At 56.8% G+C, this 24,009-nt stretch overlaps 4 protein-coding genes across 5 annotated transcripts in view; 2 read left to right on the plus strand and 2 right to left on the minus strand.

Annotated features, from left to right (window-relative positions):
- The window catches only part of TJP3 (tight junction protein 3), a 58,965-nt gene extending 58,672 nt beyond the window's left edge, over nucleotides 1-293 (plus strand). Inside the window, exon 21 of the mRNA XM_010367277.2 lies at nucleotides 62-293. Within this exon, the coding sequence (XP_010365579.1) occupies nucleotides 62-164 (103 nt within the window). The 3' untranslated portion in view covers nucleotides 165-293. The remainder of the gene's footprint in view (nucleotides 1-61) is intronic.
- Nucleotides 294-389: 96 nt separating this feature from the next.
- On the minus strand, nucleotides 390-11,660 carry APBA3 (amyloid beta precursor protein binding family A member 3). The gene is given in 12 exon segments (XM_010367275.2): nucleotides 390-607; nucleotides 699-839; nucleotides 941-1,060; nucleotides 2,009-2,221; nucleotides 2,320-2,490; nucleotides 3,269-3,430; nucleotides 3,525-3,611; nucleotides 3,701-3,846; nucleotides 9,526-9,565; nucleotides 9,654-9,677; nucleotides 9,679-10,267; nucleotides 11,431-11,660. Coding segments are annotated over 11 exon segments (1,728 nt in total). The 5' UTR covers nucleotides 10,231-10,267; nucleotides 11,431-11,660; the 3' UTR covers nucleotides 390-535.
- Nucleotides 11,661-12,614: 954 nt separating this feature from the next.
- Nucleotides 12,615-17,635, plus strand: MRPL54 (mitochondrial ribosomal protein L54). Its single transcript, XM_010367274.2, has 3 exons — nucleotides 12,615-12,762; nucleotides 14,634-14,799; nucleotides 17,143-17,635. Exons 1-3 carry the CDS (start codon nucleotides 12,654-12,656, stop codon nucleotides 17,273-17,275), a joined length of 408 nt encoding a protein of 135 aa, XP_010365576.1. The 5' UTR covers nucleotides 12,615-12,653; the 3' UTR covers nucleotides 17,276-17,635.
- Nucleotides 17,636-19,169: 1,534 nt separating this feature from the next.
- Nucleotides 19,170-22,239, minus strand: RAX2 (retina and anterior neural fold homeobox 2). Of its 2 annotated transcripts, none has more exons than XM_010367273.2 (3): nucleotides 22,180-22,239; nucleotides 21,561-21,785; nucleotides 19,170-21,016 (listed from the first exon to the last, which is right to left on the minus strand). In XM_010367273.2, the coding sequence occupies exons 2-3, from the start codon at nucleotides 21,774-21,776 to the stop codon at nucleotides 20,678-20,680; spliced, it is 555 nt and encodes a 184-aa protein (XP_010365575.2). In that variant the 5' UTR covers nucleotides 21,777-21,785; nucleotides 22,180-22,239; the 3' UTR covers nucleotides 19,170-20,677. The 2 variants fall into 2 exon arrangements, with proteins under 2 accessions (XP_010365575.2, XP_010365574.2); XM_010367272.2 differs by having other exon boundaries at nucleotides 21,561-22,040; nucleotides 22,180-22,234.
- Nucleotides 22,240-24,009: the final 1,770 nt, after the last annotated feature.

Below are 24,009 nucleotides of genomic sequence, written 5' to 3' on the forward strand. Positions count from 1 at the left end.
TACAGTGGGAAAGCTCACACGCTCCCCACCCACAGCATCTATTCTATTTCCTGATCCCCAGAACCTATGAACAGGAAGCCCTGAAGAAAAAGTTTACACGAGTCCGCGATGCAGAGTCCTCCGATGAAGAAGGCTACGACTGGGGTCCGGCCACTGACCTGTGACCTCTCCCAGGCTGCCAGCTGGTCCGTCCTCCTTCTCCCTCCCTGGGACTGGGACTCAGTTTCCCATACAGAACCCGCAACCCCGCCTCCCTCCACCTGGTCTTTAATAAACAGAGTATTTTCACAGCAGCGGCTTCTAGTGGCTTCCGGGAAGGACAAGGTGGTGAGAGGGCCAAGTCCCGGGCTCACCTTCCTCGGTCTTGTAGACCCTGATCTGAGACTCTGCCACTTGCATAAGCTTTTACTGTTTTTATATTAGGGAATCATACAGGACCAAGACCCGCTGGGGTCCTGGCCAGCCAAGGCAGGCCCAGGAGGGGGCTCCGGGGCCACGGAGGCGAAGGCACAGTGGCAGGCGAGGGACATGGTAGTCACAGGTACATGGGCTGCTCCTGGCCTGTAAGGAGGCGGTATGTGGCGGCTGGCATCGTCTTGATATGTACCTGGGGAGTGGAGGCGGAATGGGGCTCAGGGCAGGCCTGGGCTTGTGGGGGACATGGGGGCGCCCCTGGCCACCACCCACCACCTGCACACCTCGCCGTAGGCCTCGGTGAGCAGCTCGATGATGCGGGCGTGTGGCGTGGCCACCACGCTCTGCCCATTGATCTCAATGATGCGGTGGCCCACGCGGATGCCCCCGCGCTCGGCGATGCCGCCACGGAGAAGGCTGCAGATCTGGGGGAGGAAAGGGGGGATGGGAAAGAGGTGGGGGCTGCTCAGGGGCTGTGCTCAGGGCCGCCCTACCCCCCACCGCGGGCCAGGGGTCGGGGCCTCACGATGCCGTCCTCCACGCAGAAGCCCAGCTGCTCACGAGTGTGGGGCCGGTGGATGATGGCGGTGGTGACGGGCGGGCAGTGGACGATGCTGAGTGTCACTGACGTCTGCGACTTCGTCTCCTGCAGGGCGGGAGCCGTTGGCCTCACTCAGCTGCCGGACAGCCTGGCAGGCTGTAGCTCCCTCTGGGCCTCAGTTTACCCTCTCAAACCAGAGACCTGGAGTCCAGGGGCTCAATTCTGGAAGACCCCTCAGATGTGGTGGAGAACAGACTCGGGCCCGGTGGGCTTGGGGTCGAAGCTGTGTGACCCGAGTCATATTGCTTCCGTATGGCCAAAAGCCAAGCCGACAGCCGGGCTCTCCAGGCAGGCTGCAAGCGTCTGTAAGAGGCTGCACGGACTGTGGCCTCATCCCTCTGACGGGGGCACGTCCCTCCCTATCTCTGGGCCTCAGTTTCCCCATCTGAACAACAAAGGTTAAGACTCAAAAACATGGCCAGGCGCAGTGGCTCACGCCTGTAATCCCAGCACTGTGGGAGGCCAAGGCAGGTGGGTCACTTAAGGGCAGGAGTTCAAGACCAGCCTGGCCAACATAGTGAGACCCCATCTCTACAAAAAGTAAAACAATTAGCTTGACGTGGTGGTGCACACCTGTGGTCCCAGCTACTTGGGAGGCTGAGGCAGGAGAATTGCTTGAGCCCAGGAGGTCAAGGCTGCAGTGAGCCACAGGTGCACCACTGCACCCCAGCCTGGGCAAGACAGTAAGACCTTGTCTCAAACAAACAAACCCCCCTAGAAATCGCAGTCTCTTGTTAGAGAGAGAGCCGCCCAGCCCTGGCGCTGGGCCACCCGCATTTCCATCCTGGCTCTGGTTCTAGGGAGGTGCCCTGGACAAGCGGCCTCCCTTCTCCAGGCCTCAGTTTCCCCAAGGGCACACGAATAGGCAGGACTTAAAAGTTAGACTTTGTCCCTCCCGGCTGGCCTGGAGAGACCCGGCCAGGGAAGAGACCTCTCTGGGACTCAGTTCCCCTTCCTGGTAGTGTGGGGGCCCCGCCACTCCAGGAAACTCACGCGGACGGCGGCCTGGCACGCAGTCAGAGGCAGCCCCACCAGGCTGGTCCCATTGATGGCGGTCAGGCGGTCCCCGATGCTGAGGGCTCCCGAGCGCTCAGCGGGCCCCCCGTGCAGCAGGTTGGCGATGACAGCTGTGGGCAGCAGGGAGCCCCAGCCCGACTCCACCAGGGCCACGCCCAGGCCCTCCCCTCGCCGCTTCTCGAGAAGCACCTGGGACAGAGAGGGGGCGCGGAGGCTGCTTGGCAGGGCCTGGTGCAGGTGCACAGGTGGGCAGGGGCCAAGCGGGGGCTGCCCAGCGCCTCACTCACCTCCCGGCAATTGTCGCTGTTGGAGAAGTGGTCCAGGTCCCCGTTGTGGAGGTGGCCGGTGCCTAGGCTCGGCTGCATGCCCACCTGGCTGGGGTCGATACCGCTTTCCTGCAGGAACTGGCTGTAGGCGGCGGCGAAGGCCTGGCCGATGGCCTGGGCAATGAGCTGGGCCTGCGGGGAGGGGCGGCACATCCCTGGGGTGTCCCACCCACCTCCTCCAGGTCCCCGAAGTCCCCAGGGTCCTCAGAGCTGAGCCCTCCTGTCCCCACCTGGGGTGAGAGTCCCAGGACACAGCCGCCTGCCCTGGGGCTTTGGGGGAGGTGCAGAGACGGCCGGATCTTGGGGAATCTACAGGGAGAAGGAAGGGTAGGGGCAGCCCTGGGCTGGGGCGACGATGAGGGAGGCAGCTCCCTGAGCATGGGCTGTGGGAAAAGCTACCAGAGACCCAGCCAGGGGGCCTGGGGCCTGATGGGTGGCAGGGACAGCCCAGGAGTGGGCGTGGTTTCAGGGAGACAGCTGAGAGTCTTGGAGGCTTATGGGAGGATGAGCAAGGTAGCTCACGCCAGTAATCCCAGCACTTTGGGAGGCCGAGGCGGGTGGATCACTTGAGCCCAGGAGTTTGAGACTCTATGTTCACCTGGGCAACAGAGCGAGACCCTGTCTCTATAAAAAATCCAAAAATTAGCCAGGCATGGTGACACCCTGTGGTCCCAGCTACTAGGGGGGCTGAAGTGGGAGGATCGCTTGAGCCTGGTAGGGGGCAGAGGCTGCAGTGAACTACGATCGTGCCACTGCACTCCGGCCTGGGTGACAGGGAGACCCTGTCCCAAAAACAAGAATTAAAAAAATAAGCTTATGGGAGGGAGGCTAAACGCATGGCCCAGCAAGGCGGGTAACAGTTGCCGTGAGGAGGGCCTCAGAAGGGTGGCCCCACGCCCTGGCTGCTCACGTCCTCTGCGTGGAACACGTGGCAGAGCATCTTGTACAGGCGACGGCCGTGGTCCTGGGGGGCCGGCCTCCGCGCCAGCCGCCGCCGCGCCATCAGCACCAGCACGCAGCCGATGTCGGCTATGTAGGAGATAGTATGCAGGGCATGGTCCATCATGGCCTCCTGGGGGCGGGAGAGGCAGCCTGGGTGGGCCGGGGGGCCTTGCCAGGCTTGATCACCCCACCTACATCCCTGGGGCCAGGTCCCTGCCCTGTACCTGGGAGTCTGCTGTCAAGACCTTGATCCTTTTGGTGGAGACGAACAGGTCCACCTCCGTCATGGGCTGGGTCTCCCCGTCGGGGGCCTGTGGGGGGCGGCGTGGGAGGTGGAGGCCCCCACAGACCCAACCCGCAGCCCACCCGCCTGCCCACCTGCCCCCGGCCGCCCCCTCACCTTGACGCGGTCCATGGCCTCCCGGGCCTGGGCCATGCGTGTGCTGGTGGGAGGGTTCCGTTCTGATACGAGCTGGGTGGAACCCAGGTACCTGGCCCCAAATATGACACCATCCAGGAGGTCTTCATGGTCACAGGGACCGGGCACTGAGGGTGACAGTGGAGAGGGTCGGCCCTCAGGGGCCCACTCCCACGGGCTCTGCCCCAGGGCTGTGCTCTCGGAGATGGTCGGGAGACACAGTGTTCTAGCTGGTGGCTTAGCACTCTCCAGCCAGGAAGCACAACCCACTGTTCTAGAACCATCCAAGCAGCCTGGCCCTCACAGGTCTAGAACCTTCTGTCCATCCCGCAAGGACTCGCAGGCAGGAAAGCCAGTGAGTCCAGGCCATGGCTGGATTCAAAGCCAGATCTAGCACCCACAGATACCTTCACCCCGTGTCCCCAGAATTCCAGGATCGGGCCAGAACCAGACAGTCCCACTCCCACATTTTTTGAGAGTCTCGCTATCGCCCAGACTGGAGCTCAGTGGTGTGATCTCGGCTCACTGCAACCTCTGCCTCCCAAGTTCAAATGATTCTCCTGCCTCAGCCTCATGAGTAACGGGGATTACAGGCGCCCACCACCATGCCTGGCTAATTTTTGCATTTTTAGTAGAGATGAGGTTTCGCCATGTTGGCCAGGCTGGTCTCAAACTCCTGACCTCAAGTGATCCACCCGCCTTGGCCTCCTAAAGTGCTGGGATGATAGGCATGAGCCACCGCACCCCACCCCCCACTCCTATTGCTAAACCTCCACAACATTCTAGAACCACAGTGGACCTCTGCTTCTTGATTCTGGAGTTCCCTCAATCAATCTAGAACTGGCCAGCATTGCCCACTGTTCTAGAACTGTCTCCAGTCAGCCCAGGATAGCAGTCAGCTCTGCGCCTGGGTTGTAGAACTGCCTAGAATAGAGAGAGAACTGGCTGCCTGTCTAAAAAATTCCCATACTGTCCAGAACCCCAGTTGGTTCTGACCCTTGATTCCAGAATTCTCTGACAGGTCTCATAACAATTCTGTCAGGAGTTCTAGAAACTTATTGTCCCTCTAGAATCAGACTTCGTGATTCCTGAACATCTTAATCACAACGGAGTCAGGTAGCTCTCCCTGTGGTTCTAGAATCTCCTTCAGTAGTTCACACCTTGGCTACACCAGTGATTCTAAGAATTACCTGACCAGTCGAGGAACAAACAATTCTGTTCCAGGAGAATTCCAGAACAGTTCTAGAATACTCCCAACCCAGCCCAGAACTACATAAAGCTTTACTCCTGGCCGGGCGTGGTGGCTCACGCCTGTCATCCCAGCATTTTGGGAGGCTGAGACGGGTGGATCACCTGAGGTCAGGAGTTCGAGACCAGCCTGGCCAACATGACAAAACCTTGTCTCTACTAAAAATACAAAAATTAGCTGGATGTGGTGGTGCATGCCTGTAATCCCAGCTACTTGAAAGCTGAGGCGGGAGAATCACTTGAACCCAGGAGGTGGAGGTTGCAGTGAGCCAAGAGAGATCGTGCCACTGCACACCAGCCTGGGCGACAGGGCAAGATTCCGTCTCCAAAAACAAAAAGGGGGAAAAAAGAAGCTTGAATCCCATGGTTCTAGAATTCCCTGAGCTACCTAAAGCCAGACAGGCTCTGCCGGTGGCTCTAGAATATTCTAAGTAGTAACTACTGCTGTTTGGTTTAGAACCACAGACGTAGGGCCCAGTTCTGGACACCCCTCAGTGAAATTCATCCTACACCACAGTCGGTTCTGCCCACTGTTGTGATTTCATGATCTAAGCATTCTGGAATAAGAGCTCCACTCTAGTGTTGTACAGATGCACCATTCAGTATGTAGCACCAGGCACATGTATCTGTCACAGACTTGAAATGTGGCTCATCTGAATAGAGACGTAAATAGAAAATATACACTAGATATTGAAGATGAGCCTGCAGAAAAGTAATTTAAGGCCAGGCATAGTGGTTCATGCCTGTAATCCCAACACTTTGGGAGGCCAAGGCGGGCGGATCACCTGAGGTCAGGAGTTTGAGACCAGCCTGGCCAACATGGTGAAACCCTGTCTCTACTAAAAATACCAAAATTAGCCGGGCGTGGTGGTGGGTGCCTGTAATCCCAGCTACTTGGGAGGCTGAGGAAGGAGAATCACTTAAACCCGGGAGGCAGAGGTTGCAGTGAGCCGAGATCATGCCACTGCACTCCAGCCTGGACAACAGGGTGAGACCGTGTCTCAAAAAAATTAAAAAGTACTTTAAAAATATGGATTATATGTGGAAATAATATTTTAAATATGTTAGCTTAATTAAAATGTTATTAAAGTTAATTTCTTAGCCAGATATAGTGGCATACACCTATAGTCTCAGCTACTCAGGAGGCTGAGGCAAGAGAATCGCTTGAACCTAGGAGACGGAGGCTGTGGTGAGCTGAGATTGAGCCACTGCACTCCAGCCTGAGTGACACAGCGAGACTCCGTCTCAGTTAAAAAAAAAAAAAGTTATTTCACCTGTTTTTAATTTTTTAATGTGGATAATTATAAAATTTTAAATCATATATGGCTCACATTATATTTCTATTATACTTCCATCTAGAACTTTCTGATTACACTACAATTGGACAGCTCTGCCCAGGGTTCTAGAACACCAGATAACGATTGCCTCCATGGTTCTAGAATTTTCCAGTCTTGAGTAGAAGCAGATGGCTCTGTTCACCAATTCTGAGCATATTCTCATCAGCCCAGACTCCTTGAACCTAGAAACACAGACAAAACGCCAAGCCCGGGAACTCCCAAGGCGTCGCAGCTCTGCTCATGATTCTAGAACCTTCTTAGAGCTATAGGTTCAAACCAGTTCTTCTCTCTACAACCACAGAACTGCTTTTTTTTTTTTTTTTTTCTTTGAGACATGGTCTCCCTGTGTCACCCAGGCTGGAGTGCAGAGACACAATCTTGGCTCACTGCAGCCTCAAGTGATCGCCCCATCTCAGCCTCCCAAGTAGCTGGGATTACAGACCTATGCCACGCGCCTGGCTAATTTTTGCGGGGGGGGGGGGGATTTTATTTTTGTAGAGACAGGGTTTTGCTGTGTTGCCCAGGCTGGTCTTCAATTCCTGGGCTCAAGCAATCCTCCCACATCAGCCTCCCAAATAGCTGGGATTACAGACCCATGCCATGTGCCCAGCTAATTTTTGGGGGGATTTTATTTTTGTAGAGACAGAGTGTTGCTGTGTTGCCCAGGCTGGTCTCAAACTCCTGGGCTCAATCGATCCTCCCATTCTGGCCTCCCAAAGTGTTGGGATTACAGATGTGAGCCACCCTTCCTGGCCAGAACTTACTATCTGACCTATATTCTTAGGAAAGTCTAGAACACAGGCTGGGTGCGGTGGCTCATACCTGTAATCCCAGGATTTTGGGAAGCTGAGGCAGGTGGATCACAAGGTCAGGAGTTCGAGACCAGACTGACCAAAATGGTGAAACCCCATCTCTACTAAAAATACAAAAATTAGCCGGGCATGGTGGCAGACACCTGTAATCTCAGCTACTCAGGAGGCTGAAGTAGGAGAATCACTTGAACCCGGGCGGCAGAGGCTGCAGTGAGCTGAGAGTACGTCACTGAAAAAAAAGTCTAGAACATTCCAGAGGGCCAGAAATTGTTCTTCCCATGCTTTTAGGGCAGCCATTGGCAAATATTTTCTGTAAGGGGCCTAAGAGTAAATATTTTCAGCCCTGTAGGTCACAAGGTCTCTGCTACAGTTACTCAGCTCTGCCATTCTAACAGCAGAGCAGCCATGGACAACACATGAATGACCAAGCGTGATGTGTACCAATAAAACTTTATTTATATACACTGAAATTTGTTAACTATTATTATTATTTTTTGAGACGGAGTCTCACGCTGCTGCCCAGGCTGTAGTGCAATGGCATAATCTCGGCTCATTGCAGCCTCTGTCTCCCAGGTTTATGTGATTCTCCTGCCTCAGCCTCCTGAGTAGCTGGGATTATAGGCGCGCACCACCACGCCTGGCTAATTTTTGCATTTTTAGTAGAGACGGGGTTTCACCAATGTTGGCCAGGTTGGTCTCAAACTCCTGACCTTGTGATCCGCCTGCCTCGACCTCCCAAAGTGCTGGGATTATAGGCATGAGCCACCATCCCCGGCTTATGCACACTAAAATCTGAATTGCATTTTTTTATTTTTGAGATAAGGTCTCGTTCCGTTGCTTTGGCTGCGTAGTGCATTGGCATGATCTCAGCTCACCGCAGTCTCAACTCCCTGGGCTCAAGAACTTTCACCTCAGCCTCCTGAGTAGCTGGGACTACAGGCATGCACTGCCACGCCTAGCTAATTTTAAACATTTTTTTGTAGAGATGGGGTCTTGCTATGTTGCCCCAGCCGGTCTCCAACTCCTGGGCTCAAGCAATCCTCCCGCCTCAGCCTCCCAAAGAGCCGGGATTACAGGTGTGAGCCACCATATCCAGCCTAGTATATCATTTTCACGTGAAGAAATAGTATTCTTCGGCCAGGTGCAGTGGCTCACGCCTGTAATCCCAGCACTTTGGGAGGCCAAGGCGGCCGAATCACTTGAGGTCCAGAGTTTGAGACTAGCCTGGCCAACACAATGAAATCCCATCTCTACTAAAAACACACAAATTAGCTGGGCGTGGTGTCAGGTGCCTGTAATCCCAGCTACTCGGGAGGCTGAGGCAGAAAAATTGCTTGAACCCAGGAGGCAGAGGTCGCAGTGAGCCAGGATCGCACTACTGCACTCCAGCCTGGGCGACAGCCTCTGACTCAAAAAAAAAAAAAAGAAATAGTATTCTTCGTTCAATTAAAAATGCAAAGGCCACCCAGGCACGGTGGCTCATGCCTGTAATCCCAGCACTCTGGGAGGCCAAGGCAGGCAGATCGCTTGAGCTCAGGGGTTTGAAAACAGCTTGGGCAACATGGTGAAACCCCATCTCGACCCAAATAAATACAAAATAAAATTAGCTGGGCATGGTGGCATGCACCTGTAGTCTCAGCTATTTGGGAAACTGCAGTGGGAGGATCACTTGAACCTGGGAGATGGAGGTTGCAGTGAGCTGAGATCGCGCCACTGCACTCCAGCCTGGAAAACAGAAGTCATAAAAAAAAAAGTTAAAAGAAAAACACACACAAAAACCATCTTTTTTTTGTTTTGTTTTTGTTTTTTTGAGACGGAGCCTCGCTCTGTCGCCCGGGCTGGAGTGCAGTGGCGCGATCTCGGCTCACTGCAAGCTCCGCCTCCCGGGTTCACGCCATTCTCCTGCCTCAGCCTCCCGAGTAGCTGGGACTACAGGCGCCCGCCACCTCGCCCAGCTAGTTTTTTTGTATTTTTAGTAGAGACGGGGTTTCACCTGTGTTAGCCAGGATGGTCTCGATCTCCTGACCTCGTGATCCGCCCGTCTCGGCCTCCCAAAGTGCTGGGATTACAGGCGTGAGCCACCGCGCCCAGCCTACAAAAACCATCATTAACTAAAGACCTATGTGAGCAGGCAGTGAGCTGGGTCTGGCCCGACGACGATGACTTGCCAAGCCCGGCTCTAAAAGCGAGTGCTGCCAATGGCCAAGGCTGCCCCACAGCCCCCTTCTCACTCTACCCTGTTCTCAAGACTGGCTCTCCTCTCCCTGGCCAGCTGGGATCTGCTCAAAACCACCCTCAGAGCCTCCTGAGAACCTCATCCTTACTGGCAAACTGTTGCCAGACTTTAGGAGCCTGATTCTGGCTGTCTAGGGGCCTTAGTGCCTGAGGCTAGGGTGGACGGGACACTCACCCTCCTGGGGGACAGGGTAGGAAGCCAGGGTCTTGGGGCTCTGGAAGAAGACAGAGGAGGGGCAGGACTGAGTCCCCCTGCTTGGTTCCAGGCAGTCCAGGACATCTGGAGGGTGGGGCAGGCACTACCTGGGCACCAGCGGGTAGCTCTTCATGGTGTGACTAGAGGCACCGTCTCCAGCCAGGGTTCCGGGGAACTGCTTGAGCTCCTGCTGCCCCCCTGCCCAGCAGAGGCCCCCTCCACCCATTCTGGGGAGTCAGAATCCTCATCTGGGTCCTCAGGGGGCTGCAACAGTCGGGGGGCAGGCTCTAGAGGCTCTTCAGGACCAGGCTGGGAAGGCGAGCATTCCTCGCAGTGCAAGAGGCTCAGCAGGTCATCCCGGCCAGCTTCGGCAGACAGGAGCCCGTGGGCATCAGCGATCTCCTGGGAGGCCAGGCCGTGGCCTGTGGCAATGTGTAGGGGACAGGGGGTTCCATCTGGGGATGGGCCCACCAGATCACCCGGCAGAGCTTCAAACTGCTGCACCAGCTCCTGAATGCCTGACTCATCAAGTTCCATCCGATTCAGGCTGCCAGGGCCTCCTGGCACAGGGTCCCACTGGCAGTGAGGGGTGAGATCCTCAGAGGGCACAAGAATGTCCCTGGGCTCCTCCAAGTCCATGGCTGGAAGCCCCGAAGGGGATCGGGAAATTGTGGGGAAATCCATGCCTGGACTCCAGGCTTAGGCTGGGATCTTCAAGCAGCTGAAAGAGAGAGAGTCAGCGCTGAGGTTTCACCCGGGTACAGTCGTTCATGCCTGTAATCCCAGCACTTTGGGAGGCCAAGAAGGGCTGACTGAACCCAGGAGTTCAAGATCAGCCTGGGCAACAGAGCAAGACCCTATCTCTACAAAAAATACAAAAAATTAAGGCTGGGCACAGTGGCTCATGCCTGTAATTCCAGCACTTTGGGAGGCCAAGGCGGATGGATTACAAGGAGTTCGAGACCAGCCTGACCAACATGGTGAAATTCCGTCTCCACTAAAAATACAAAAAATTAGCCAGGTGTGGTGGCGGGCGCCTGTAATCCCAGCTACTCAAGAGGCTGAGGCAGGAGAATCGCTTGAACCTGGGAGGCGAAGGTTGCAGTGAGCTGAGATCGCGCCATTGCACTCTAGGCTGGGCGACAGAATAAGACTCTGTCTCCAAAAAAATAAAAATAAATAAAAAAAAATTAGCTAGGGGTGGTGGTGTATGCCTGTAGTCCCAGCTACTTGGGAGGCTGAGGTGGGAGGATCACTTAAGCCAGGGGAGGCAGAGGCTGCAGTGAGCCTTGATTGTGCCACCGCACTCCAGCCTGGGCGACAGAGTGAGGCCCTGTCTTAAACAACAACAACAACAACAACAAAACACATAAAACCTGAGGTTTCCTGGGTGCCTATCCGGTGCTAGGCTCTAGCGGCTACTGTTCACACAGGGCACATAATTTAATCCTCGACAACCCTTACAAGGAAATTAGGATTCCCATTTTACAGATGAAGAAACTGAGGCGCAGAATGGGGAGGTGTGAGGCAGTGGCTTCCCGAGCCCCTGTATGTGTCATCCCAGACCTCTCCCAACTAATGACGTCTGTTCACTCCAGCCCTGGTTCTTCCAAGTCCTCCTCCCTCGAGACGCGGAACTCAGGCTGGAGATCCAGACCTCACACCCTGACTCTACAGACTCGTCAGAAGCAGGTCCCCAAGACCCCAGACCCAAGACCTCAGTCCTATGACCTCAACCCCCAATACCTCCATCCAGAACTTTAGACCCAGGACCCTGGACTTAATACCAGAGACCCAAGACGCCATAAAGCAGACCCGAGTCTCCAAATCTCCAATGTTACCCCAAGATCGACTCCAGACTGAGACCCCGACTTCGGGACCCACCTCCAAGCCCAGACTCCGGTCCGCCCTCAGACCGAAGACCTCAAGCGCCGACTCAGACGCCACTCTGCACCTCGAGGCCACTCACTTCCCAAATCGAGGCCGCCTCAGCCCCGCGCAGCCTCCAGGACCCCGCGCCCCCAGTACGACCCCGACATAGCCCAGACCGCGCCCCAAGAAGGCGCACCTCGGAGACTCCGGGGCCCGGCGCTGGCTCCTCCATCCGCACAGCGCCCTGGCCCACTGAGCATGCGCGGTCTCGCGAGGCCTGGTGGGAAATGTAGTTCTCCCTGCCAGCCTCGCCACGAGGGGGCGCTGGAACTCCTGCAGGTGTTGAAGCCCGGGTTCGAATCCCAGGCTTCCCTGCCCGCAGACAGCCCGGGCTGGCCCCAGGACCTGTTTCTTCTCCTGCAAAATAGGGTTAATAATCACTGCCTGGCTCCGGGGGCCGTGTTCATTATTCCAAAGCATGGCAGATGGAGAGAAGTGGGGTTGGGAAATATTAAAGAAGTGTGAGAGGTGGTTTCCTTGGGACCTTGAGGTATCGGAAGCGGCATGGGAACCCTGTTGAAGACGGACTTCCGGTTTGGCTCACAGTAGGGAGACAGGTTGGTGCACCCTGGATTTGCGGTCGGCCTGGGAACTTTACCTCCCTGAGTCTCAGTTTCCTCACTAATAAGCTGGGAAAAAAAATAGTACCTACCTCCTAATTGTGAGGATTAAATTAGATCGAGTGGGTTAGGGATTTAGCAGTAGGGCTGGAAAAGAATATATAAAATACATGTTATTAATTTGTATATTATATATAATATATACTATATGTTATATATATTATATATAACAATGTTAAAAATATGATGTTATAAAAATTAACAGTGATTAGACTCCAGGCCTACTGGGGTATATTAGACTCATTGTTAATCTTTTTTTTAACTTTAAAGCTTTGAATAATTACTCATTGGATGGAATCGGGAACATATAAAGTGTGATATTTTTAGTAAATGTTACGTAATTGAAGAAGTGCAAGAAGTCAATGAAATAGCCCTTGAACGCCTCCTTCTACAGTAACTGCGTATGTCTACAAGTCTAAAGACATCACCATAGAGTATGAGAACTTGGGAGACTACGTTTCCCAGACACCTCCACGGGGCCTACAACTCCCGAGCACCCCTTGGACCACTGACGTCTTCCGGAAACGTGCACGTGCAAGCTGGCCGCAATACGTCATGGCGACCAGACGCCTTTTAGGGGCTACCCGGACGTGGGGGACCCGGGAGCTCCTAGATCCCGCCTCTCCCAGAAGACTCCTGGTCCGGGATTATGCTAAGAAACCAGGTGAGCTGGGTTAACAGGAACCAAATGGGGACGGTGGGTACACTGAGGAATTGGCAGTGCGCAGGCGCTGGTTGGGGAAGCGGTGGTAGAACTAATGCGCAAACGCAGAGAGGCGGATGCCAGGCTGTAGGCGCAGGCGCAGTTTGAGGGACCCAGCGCCGCTTGGAGCTCGGGCGTCTGGCTTGGAGATAACCTTAGCGATTGGACGCAGGGCGCAGGCGCCAGCTGGGCAGCGGCCTGGGAGGAGGGTGTGGGTTACGTGGAGCCCACGAGTCTCACTGCGCAGGAGCGGGTTGGAAGGGATTTGCCGGGAGTCTGGGGAGGTCATGAACTTGGGTTCCAGTCCTGTTTCTCTGCCTGCCTCCAGATCGCAGGGTGACCTTGGCCAAGCCGTTACCAAAAAGTCAAAGAAACTATGGAGCCTATTTTTAAGTCTTAGCCACTTCAGCAAGAACAAAACAAGGTTATTAAGGTTTAGCTGGATACAGCCTTGCCTGATCTCCTTTGTTGAAAGGGGAAAATTGGCAAATGTTCGGCCTTAAAGACAGACACGTAGCAGACAAAATAAAACTTGAATGACTTGGTCATTCCAAGCATCGGTGTTACTTAATGCTATGTCTAAATCCCACTTAAAGTAGTTTTGAGGCCAGGCATGGTGGCTCACATCTTTATTCCCAGCACTTTGGGAGGCCGAGGCGGGTGCATCACTTGAGGTCAGGAGATCGAGACCAGCCTGGCCAACATGGTGAAACCCCGTCTCTACTAAAAGTATAAAAAATTAGCCAGACATGGTGGCTCGTGCCTGTAATCCCAGCTACTCGGGAGGCTGAGACAGGAGAATCACTTAAACCCGGGAGGCGGAGGTTGCAGTGAACCGAGATCGCACCACTACACTCCAGCCTGGGCGACACAGTGACACTCCGTCTCAAAAATAAATAAATTTTAAAAAATAAAAATAAGTGGGGCATGGTGGCTCACACCTGTGATCTCAGCTACTGAGGAGGCTGAGGCAGGAGGATCACTTGAGCCTGGGAGTTTGAGGGTGCAGTGAGCCATGATTGTGCCCGTGCACTCCAACCTGGGCTGTCTTTATTTTTTAATTTTTTTAGATTTTTAAATTTTTTTGAGATGGAGTCTTGCTCTGTTGCCCAGGCTGGAGTGCAGTGATGCGATCTCGGCTCACTGCAACCTCCGCATCCCGAGTTCAAGCGATTGTCCTACCTCAGCCTCCCGAGTAGCTGGGATCACAGGCATGCGCCGCTATGCCCAGCTAATTTTTTTTTTTTTTTTTTTTTGTATTTTTAGTAGAGATGGGGTCTCACCACGTTGGCCAGGCTGGTCTTAAACTCACCTGACCTCAGGTGATCTGCCCACCTCGGCCTCCCATAGTGCTGAGATTACAGGCGTGAGCCACTATGCCCGGCCGAGACCCTGTCTTTAAAAAAAAGTTTTGAGTGGCCGAACGTGGTGGTTCACGCCTGTAATCCCAGCACTTTGGGAGGCCAAGGCGGGCGGATCACGAGGTCGGGAGATCGAGACCATCCTGGCTAACACAGTGAAACTCCGTCTCTACTAAAAATACAGAAAAATTAGCCGGGCATGGTGGTGGGCGCCTGTAGTCCCAGCTACTCGGGAAGCTGAGGCAGGAGAATGGCGTGAACTTGGGAGGCGGAGCTTGCAGTGATTCAGGATCATGCCACTGCACTCCAGCCTGGGCAACAGAGTGAAACTCCATCTCAAAAAAAAAAAAAGTTTTTAGTGTAGCAGAGTCCGGCGAGGGGCTGAGGCCACTTGAGACGGGCTTCTGTGAGGGAAGTTTGGCTTCCAGGGTAGGGGCTGGGCTGAAATGACTCTCCCTCTCCTCCCCCCAGTTATGAAGGGGGGCAAAACCGGAAAAGGTGCAGTGGCCAGTGAGGCCCTCAAGGACCCCGATGTGTGCACAGACCCTGTCCGGCTCACCACATACGCCATGGGCGTCAACATCTACAAGGAAGGGCAAGATGTACCCCTGAAACCGGATGCTGAGTACCCTGAATGGTGAGTGGACCAGGCTGTGTCATCCTGCACTGACTATTCCTTCCTCCGCCCCAGGAGGACCCCTTCCGGGAGAGGCGGATCCCCACTCCAGCCGGGGCCTAACAGTCGTATCTGCCCATCCTGGCTTCAGGGCAGGGGCTTCAGGGCAGGAGGCTTCAGGGCAGGGGCTTCAGGGCTCTGCATCTGGGTGGTCTCATCTGTAATGGGGTGATGGGACCCATCCCTCCCTCCAAGGGCTGTGAGGAATTCATGAAATTAGAACGCCTGTCAAGTACCTAAAACGATGCTCTTTCTTCTTAAGCAAATACTTTAAAAGTTTTTTTTTTCAGGCTGGGGTCAGTGGCTCATGCCCATAATCCCAGCACTTTGGGAGGCTGAGGTGGTTGGATCACTTGAGGTCAGGAGTTCGAGATCAGCCTGGCCAACATGGTGAAACCCCATCTCTACTAAAAGTATAAAACTGGCTGGGTACAATGGCTCACGCCTGTAATCCCAGCACTCTGGGAGGCTGAGGCGGGCAGATCACCAGGTCAGGAGATCGAGACCATCCTGGCTAACACAGTGAAATCCTGTCTCTACTAAAAAAAGTACAAAAAGTTAGCTGGGCGAGGTGGAGGGCGCCTGTAGTCCCAGCTACTCGGGAGACTGAGGCAGGAGAATGGCGTGAACCTGGGAGGGGGAACTTGCAGTGAGCCCAGATCGCACCACTGCACTCCAGCCTGGGCAACAGAGTGAAACTCTGTCTCAATATATATATATATATTTCACATATATATATTTTCTATATTTTACATATATAATATATAATATATATATATATAAATTAGCTGGGTGTGGTGGCTCATGCCTGTAGTCCCAGTTATTTGGGAGGCTGAGGCACGAGAATTGCTTGAGCCTGGGAGGCGGACGTTGCAGTGAGCCAAGGTCACACCACTACACTCCAGCCTGGGCAACAGAGTGAGATTTGGTCTCAAAAAAAAAAAAAAAAACGTTTTTTTTCTTTGAGATGGAGTCTCATTCTGTCACCCAGTCTGGAATGCAGTCACGCAATCTCGGCTCACTGCAAACTCTGCCTCCTGGGTTCAGACAATTCTCCTGCCTCAGCCTTCAGAGTAGCTGGGACTACAGGCATGCGCCCCCATGCCTGGCTAATTTTTGGGGGTTTTTTTTTTTTTTTTGAGACAGAGTTTTGCTATTGTTGCCCTGGCTGGAGTGCAGTGGCATGATCTCAGCTCACTGCAACCTCTGCCTCCTGGGTTCAGACGATTCTCCTGCCTCAGCCTCCCGAGTAGCTGGGATTACAGGCGCTCACCACCACACCCAGCTAACTTTTGTATTCTTAGTAGAGACGGGGTTTCACCATGTTCTCCAAGCTAGTCTCGAACTCCTAACCTCGTGATCCACCCGCCCTGGCCTCCCAAAGTGCTGGGACTACAGGCATGCGCCACCACGCCTGGCCTAATTTTGTATTTTTAGTAGAGACAGGGTTTCTCCATGTTGGCCAGGCTGGTGTTGAATTCCTGACCTCAGGTGATCCGCCCGCCTCGGCCTCCCAAAGTGCTGGGATTACAGGCGTGAGCCACCGCGCCCGCTCTGCAAATACTTACTGACCACTGACTGCATGCCAGGCCCTTGCTCTAGGCTTCAGGGATACAGAAGGGCTCAAAATAGACACAAGTCACCACCCTGGCAAAACTAGCGGGGGAGGCAGACAGGAAGCAGGAAGTCAGGCAGCTGTGGTGGTGACACTTCCGGGAAGGGGGCAGGAGAATGAGTGACAGAGCAGGGACGTTTGGCTGCTCTGGTCTGAGGTTTGGGGGACACAGAAGCCAAGATGTGAGTGGGTGGAAGGGGCTTTTCAGGCAGTGGGCACAGCCTGTGCAAAGGCCCCGGGGCAGGACCGCACCTAGTGTGCTGGAGGAACAGCAGGGAGGCCTGTGTGGCTGGAGCAGAGTGAGGAGGGCGAGAGGGAGGCGGCGAGGACAGGGCCTGTGGGCTGCGGGAAGGGTTCTGCTGTGGCCCCAAGCTGATCTGAAGCCTGGGGAGGGTCAGGAAGGCTGAGCAAGTGGGGACAGGTGGCCTGGTGTGGACAGTGCTGGGAGGCAGGAGAGGGCTGGCACGTGCCAGCCTCCGATGTTGTGCCATTGGGGTGCGGTTGGCTCCATTGCTGCATGGCCAGGGACCCTCCCAGCCCAGGGTTGGGGAGGGACCACCCCGAGATCTTGCAGCCAACCAGTGGGCTTGGGACCCAGCCCTGTCGCCGCCTCTGCCCGAGGTGCCCAGGACACCAGGTGGCCCAGGGGGTCACCGTGTAGCTCTGATTCCTGCTTGCGCCCTCGTCAGGTTGTTCGAGATGAACTTGGGCCCCCCAAAGACCCTGGAGGAGCTGGATCCTGAGAGCCGGGAGTACTGGCGGCTGCTGCGGAAACAGAACATCTGGCGCCACAACCGGCTGAGCAAGAACAAGAAGTTGTAGCGTGGTGGGCCCGGCCTCCCCGACCCCGACCCCGACCCCCGCCCCGAGGCCTTGCTGTGTAGCTGGTGGGCCCGGCCTCCCCGCCCCCCGCCCCGAGGGCTTGCTGTGTAGCCTGGTGGGCCCGGCCTCCCCGCCCTCGCCCCAGGCCTTGCTGGGTAGCTTGGTGGGCCCGGCCTCCCGACCCCGCCCCAAGGGCTTGCTGCGTAGCGTGGTGGGCCCAGCCTCCCCGTGCCGTTTTCCCAGAGGATGCGGACTTTTGTGAGACAAGAGGCGGCTCCCCAGCCTGGGTTTCCATGTGACCCCACAGTGGGGCTGGACCAGGGCCCTGCAGGCCAATAAAGACCTTTCTGGGTAGACCCTGGTGCCCCTTGGTATAGTCTGGCGTCGGTCTGGCGGGAAGAGGGCCCCTCAGACCCCAGGGATCCCGGCCTCCACCCCAGCCAGTGGCGGGCCAGTCTGCAGGTCCCCTGTGCCTGCGGCCCTTGGTGGGCTTCTCTTCCCAACTCCTGGAGTTCCTGACACCGCCCAGAGGCCCCAGCCCCAAATATCAAGCTGCTGGGTGAGGGGGTTGTCCTAGCTAAGCCGCTCTTCGTTGCAAGGGGCTCAAACCTAACTCAAGCTGTCAGAGTCAGAAAAGAGGCTTTATGAGCTTCAAGAACGGAGAGGTCTGGGGGTAGCGGGGTGGCTTCAGGTGTGGCTGGATCCAGGTGCTTCCATATTCAGACCCGAGGCCCTCTCCATCTCAGGGTCCTTGGATCCCCCAGGGGCTCGCACTCATGGGCAGGATAGCCCCTGGGCTCCTGGCTGACGTCCCCACCAGCACAGCAGGTAGAATCAGAGGGAAGGGACTGCCCCTTCCTTCCTGCCACAGTCACAGCGTGGTCCTCGATGGCCTATCCCTGGAGCCCAGGGGCTTGGGCCTTCCTTCTCCACCCCCAAGTCCTCTGTCCACTCCACTGGAGCCCAGGTCTCAACCTCCGCCCCCAGTCCCCCCTCTGGAGTCTGCTATCAGCACCCTGACCCTGACCCACAGCCCGAGTGAGGACTGGCCTCCCTGCAGTCCCAACTCCTGCCCTGCCTGGCTGTGACGAGGAGCAATGGGGCGGGATCCCGAGGGCTGGAGCCCACCGGATTGGAGGCGGCTGGGGGCGACACCAAGTTAGGGAGTGATGGGGCCTCTTGGTGGGGGTAGATCACCTCATGGACCCCATGTCCTGTAGAACCCCTAAGGGTCATGCCCTCAGCTCCACTCTTGCCACAGCAGCCCCACCCATTCCTAGGCGGGTACCCTAGGGGCTTTGGGCTGGGCTCACCCACCCTCTGGCTTCCTCTGTCCACAAGCTGGATGGGTGGGGCGAGGACCCGAGGCTAATTCTTCCCGACCCAGGGAAACCCTAACCTTCATCCTCTTAGGGGACTCGAGTGGAGCGGATTACCATGCACCTGCTGTCCCCGGTGGCCTCCCTGGGCAGGCGGGGGTGTGAGCATGCCTTCTCTTGCACTCACAGCAGGTGGTGCCAGCCCTGTTCCCACCCTCCTGTTATTCCCCAAGGTTCTCAGGGTAAAAATCAAAGTTGTAACAGCCACTGCCCTGCCTGGCCTCCCTGTCACCTCTCTCCTCCCCCTCCTCACTCTACTCCAGCCACATGGGCCTCCTTGCTATTCCGCCAATGCACCAGGCGCGGCCCTGCCCCAGGGCCTTTGCACGGCCTATGCCTCTGCCCAGCCCCCTCCTTCCCTAGACCACCTCCCTCCCGCCCGGGTCTCTACCTTCACGCCAGCCTCCCCTTCTCCAGAACTCCCTGTTACAATTGCAGCCCCTGCCACACTCCCCATTTGGCTTTCCTGGTTCGATTTTTCTCCCTGTCGCTTATCACTGTCTGAAGTCTTATGCTTTAGGTTTGTGTTTTATTTATTCGTTTTGAGTCGGGGTCTGGCTCTGATGCACAGGCTGGAATGCAGTGGTGTGATCACAGCTCCCTGCAGCCTCGACCTTCTGGGCTCAAGCCATCCTCCTGCCTCAGCTTCTCGGGTTACTGGGATGACAAGCGTGCACCACTACACCTGGCACGTTTTAAAAATGTTTGTGGAGACTGGGTCTTGCTATGTCACCCAGGCTGGTCTCAAGCAATCCTCCCACCTCAGCATCCCAAAGCACTGGGAGTACAGGCATGAGCCACCACACCTGGCCTGGTTTAGGTTAAAAAGAAAAAAAAATCTTTCTTGTGCTTACTGCCGTGTCCCCAGTGCCTGGTGCACAGTGACATTGGCTGGGCGTTGGGCCACAGGACTGGTGTGTGAGGTGCCGCCTGGAGATGGGGTGCCCCGGTGATCTGGGAGTGATGTGGGGAGCCCGGGCTGGAGATGAGGAGAGTAGCTACTACAGCTCCTGCCCTGGTGCCGCACCTCTTTCCCAGGGGGTGGCCCTGGTCAAGACTGTCACATCCCATGGCTCAGGGCCCCTCCTGCTGCGCTGGGCCAGCCACGCTTGCCAGTCACAGCGGGTTCTCGGCCCCGCGACAGCCTCCTTGCTTAGAGGCTCTTGGGCAATGCAACTGTGTCGGACAGAGCAGACGCCGGCCGTGCCTCCGCAGGGCTGGGGGACATGCACGGGGCCTGGGGTCTGTGGGGACGCGAGGAACAGGGGCTGACGACGACACCGCCAGCACCAGCCCGCCTCCACACGAGGGCCCCACCCTCCCTCCAGAACCTGCTGCCGTGCCTCAGATGGTGGAGCTGGTGATGGACCTGAAAGGCAGCTCCACCCACTCCTAGCCGTGCGGCCTTGGGGACCTGGCTTCCTGCCTGAGCCCCCGTTTCCCTCTCTGTAGAATGGGCTGACGGCTGTGCCCGAGGTCCAGGGCGCAACGGAGAGGGGAGCGCTCACGTGGTGGGTGCACCGTGAAAGGAGACCAGGCTCGCAGGAACTGCTGTTATTGTCATTTCGGGGGGACCGGGAGCCTGGAGAGTGGGCAGCTCTGCTGATGGGGAGTGGGAGCGGCAGAGAGATGTAGACTCATCTTACAGAGTCAGCGGCCCCGCCACTCACAGCCTCACAGCCCGGGAACCTCATAGGCCCCCACACCCCATTAACAGACGGGAGACTGAGGCCCCAGGAGGGGAGGAGGGCCCCCGTCCCCGGCCTAGGAATACTTGGGTCACCTCCTGCCTGACACTGGGGGCCGGTCTGCTGCCAGCAGGACGGGTGGCGATGGGGTGGGGGACAGGATGGGGGCGGGGGACCCAGCAGCCTGTCTCTGGTCCCGCTCCCCAGTGGTGGTGGCCTGGCCTGACCACGGTTGCTCCGTGACCTCAGCCTAGGCCAAGGCTTGGTGGCTGTCACCAGGGCACGTCTCCAGCTCTCAGGTCGAACCGAGGAGGGGGCCCAGGAGGGCAGCAGGCTCAGGCCGGCGGCCAGGCCCTGTCCAGAGCCTGTGCGTGTTCCTTGGCCAGCAGTCGCAGGGACGCCTCCTCCAGGGCAAAGCCGTCTGCGAAGGTAGGACCAAAGGCATGAGGCCCGAAGGACGCTTGCAGCCCCGGGCCCGGGCCCAGGAGGCGGGGGAGGCCTGGCACGGCCGGCGGTCCAGGTCCCAACCAGGGCTCCAGGGGCAGCGACATGGCCGGGGGGCGGGCGAAGGGCAGCGCTGGGGCCTCGGGAAGTCTCGGGGCTGCCATGGTACCCGAGCCTGACTCCAGCCGCTCCTGGCGACGCCACTTGGCCCGGCGGTTCTGGAACCACACCTGGAGGGTGTGAGAGGGAACGGGGGGATGCTGTGAGCTCAGCTGCTCCCCGCCACTCCTTGGAGATCCTCTGCACACCCCAGCCCTGGGGGTTCTGCCTCCTGGCTGACCCAACTCACACCTGCTGCTTTGCTCCCAAGAAGACGAGGATCTCTGAAACGTTCCCTGAGCCCAGGCTCTCCTCCAGCTCCTCACTCCCCTCCTTGGTCTCCCTTGGCCCTTATCATTCAAGGTCTTCAAAAGCATGGTTACCCGCACCACTCTCTGCCTCCTCCTTCACCCACTTCACACCTGGCTCAAGGGAAACGCCTCCAACTTAACCCCTCCACGTCTTTGCACACACTGTTCACACTGCCTAGAAAAATGCCCCTTTTCCTTCCCAGCTGGCACACTCCTACTCCAATGTCAAAACCTCAGCTCCCACACCCCCTCCTCCAGGAAGCCTTCCTAGCTTCTCTTCTGCTCATGCGCTGGGAGGGTCAGGCTCTTGCTTTGCCTCGCTCCACAGGCTGTGAGAGGTGTGTGTGTTGGGGGGTGCTCTCACCTGCACGCGCACCTCAGGGAGGTGCACCTTGGCCGCCAGCTCCTCGCGGCTGTATACATCTGGGTAGTGGGAGGCCTCGAATGCCCGCTCCAGCTGGTGCAGCTGGTAGGTGGTGAAGGTGGTGCGGTTCCTCCGGTGCTTCTTCTTGGGGGCCTCCTCGCCCGGCCCCAGACTCCCACCCTCGGCCGCCGGCCCCTCGCCCGGGCTCAGGAACATGGCTCCCACCTGGCGAGACGGCAGCGGGACAGATGGCGGGGAGACGGCCGGGGGAGCTACCGGCAGGGACAGGGCAGGGGAGCCCCAGGCTTGCCTCCCGGCTCCGGGGAGATCTGTTCCATCCACTGGGGCCGGCATGCGCTCTGCATCCCCGGGCTGTCCTCCTCGGGCTTGTGGGGGTCTCCTGCTGGGCCTCTGTCTGTTCTTCCTTCTCTGTGTGTCACCGTCCCTGTTTTCTCTTCCCCTCTCTGTGGCTGTCACGGCCTGTGTGTGTGGCGGGCGGGGGGGGGCGTCAAGGATGCCCCCACCCCAAGGAAGGCAAGATCCCTTCTCACGCCCTAAGCCCTCCACCCTTGGGGGGAATCTCTGCCCCCACCACCTCCCATGCAGGCCCCGCACTCACCGCCCACGGCAGCCCCTCTGTCAATCTCCACAGGGCACCTGCCCCAGCGGGCCCGGCGCCGCGTCTGCTGTGGCCTGGCCCTGCCAGACCTGAGCCGGGTCGGGGTTGGGTGGGGGAGGATTAGCTCAAGGTGATTAATTGAGGCGGCACCTCCCACTCGGTCCCCGGGCTGTCCTGAGCCAGGAGGGAGGGCAGGGTGGGCGGAGGGCTGCAGCTCTGAGTGGGAGGCTGGGGGGATAGTCTGCCGGGCTCCACCGCCCCTCACCATAAGATGCCATGGGGCTCTTCCTCCCTGGGCCTCAGTTTCCCTGGCTGTAAAACTGCCACACTAGGACCTACCCTGGGGGGATTTCAGCTTCTGAAAGCATCGCACAGAAATTGGCATACAGGGAGCACTTAATGAATGCCCATTGTTAATACTTTTATCTGCTGGGGGCAGAAAAAGGCGTCTTAGGACTCACAGATGTCAGAGGGGGTTGGGGAAGCCGAGGTCCCAGAGGTGAAGGCACTGCAGTTGGCTCTTCTGGACACAAGGGGCAGGGGCCCTTTTAACTGGGTCTTTTTTTTTTTTTTTTTGAGACGGACTCTGCTCTGTCGCCCAGGCTGGAGTGCAGTGGCCGGATCTCAGCTCACTGCAAGCTCCGCCTCCCGGGTTCACACCATTCTCCTGCCTCGGCCTCCCGAGTAGCTGGGACTACAGGCACCCGCCACCTCGCCCGGCTAGTTTTTTGTATTTTTTAGTAGAGACGGGGTTTCACCGTGTTAGCCAGGATGGTCTCGATCTCCTGACCTCGTGATCCACCCGTCTCGGCCTCCCAAAGTGCTGGGATTACAGGCTTGAGCCACCGCGCCCGGCCTTAACTGGGTCTTGAGGTATGAATAGGAGTTCACCATTCACAGCCGGGCGCGGTGGCTCATGCCTGTAACCCCAGCACTCTGGGGAGGCTGAGGCGGGTGGACCACCTGAGGTCAAGAGCCAAGATCGCGCCACTGCACTCCAGCCTGGGCTGGAGTGAAACTCCGTCTCAAAAAGAAAAAGAAGTTCACAATTCATTCGTTCAATAAGCACTTATTGAGCACTTACTGTGTACCAGGTACCGCTCACAGCAGTAGCGACCAAAACAGAAGACACGGGGCTGACTTTCTAGCGGGACAGACAGACAACCAGCGACTGTGTTAAAATGCAGAGCGTGGCCAGTGGCCACGAGCCTGGGGAGAAAACCCATGGGGAGGAGCCTGTGGGGACAAGGTGGGTTCCTATTTTATTTTGTTTTAGATTTTTCTTTTTTTTTTTTGAGACAGAGTCTTGCTCTGTCATCCAATGGAGTGCAGCAGCGCGATCTCAAATCTCAGCTCACTGCAGGCTCCGCCTCCCGGGTTCAAGCGATTCTCCTGCCTCAGCCTCCTGAGTAGCTGGGATTACAGGCACCCACCACCACACCCAGCTAATTTTTGTATGTTTTAGTGCGGACAGGGTTTCACCATGTTGGCCAGGCTGGTCTCGAACTCCTGACCTTGTGATCTGCCCGCCTTGGCCTCCCAAAGTGCTGGGATTACAGATATGAGCCACCGCACCTGGCTTATTTATTTTTTTGAGACTGGGTCTCCCTCTATTGCTCAGGCTGGAGTGCAGTGGCGCAGTCTTGGCTCACTGCAACCTCTGCCTCCCAGGTTCAAGCGATTCTTCTGCCTCAGCCTCCTGAGTAGCTGGGATTGCAGGCACCTGCCACCACTCCCAGGTAATTTTTTTTTTTTTTTTTGAGACAGACTCTTGCTCTGTCGCCCAGGCTGGAGTGCAGTGGCACGATCTCGGCTCACTGCAAGCTCCAC

The sequence above is a fragment of the Rhinopithecus roxellana genome, chromosome 8 (genome assembly GCF_007565055.1).
Source record: "Rhinopithecus roxellana isolate Shanxi Qingling chromosome 8, ASM756505v1, whole genome shotgun sequence".
Lineage (NCBI taxonomy): Eukaryota > Metazoa > Chordata > Mammalia > Primates > Cercopithecidae > Rhinopithecus > Rhinopithecus roxellana.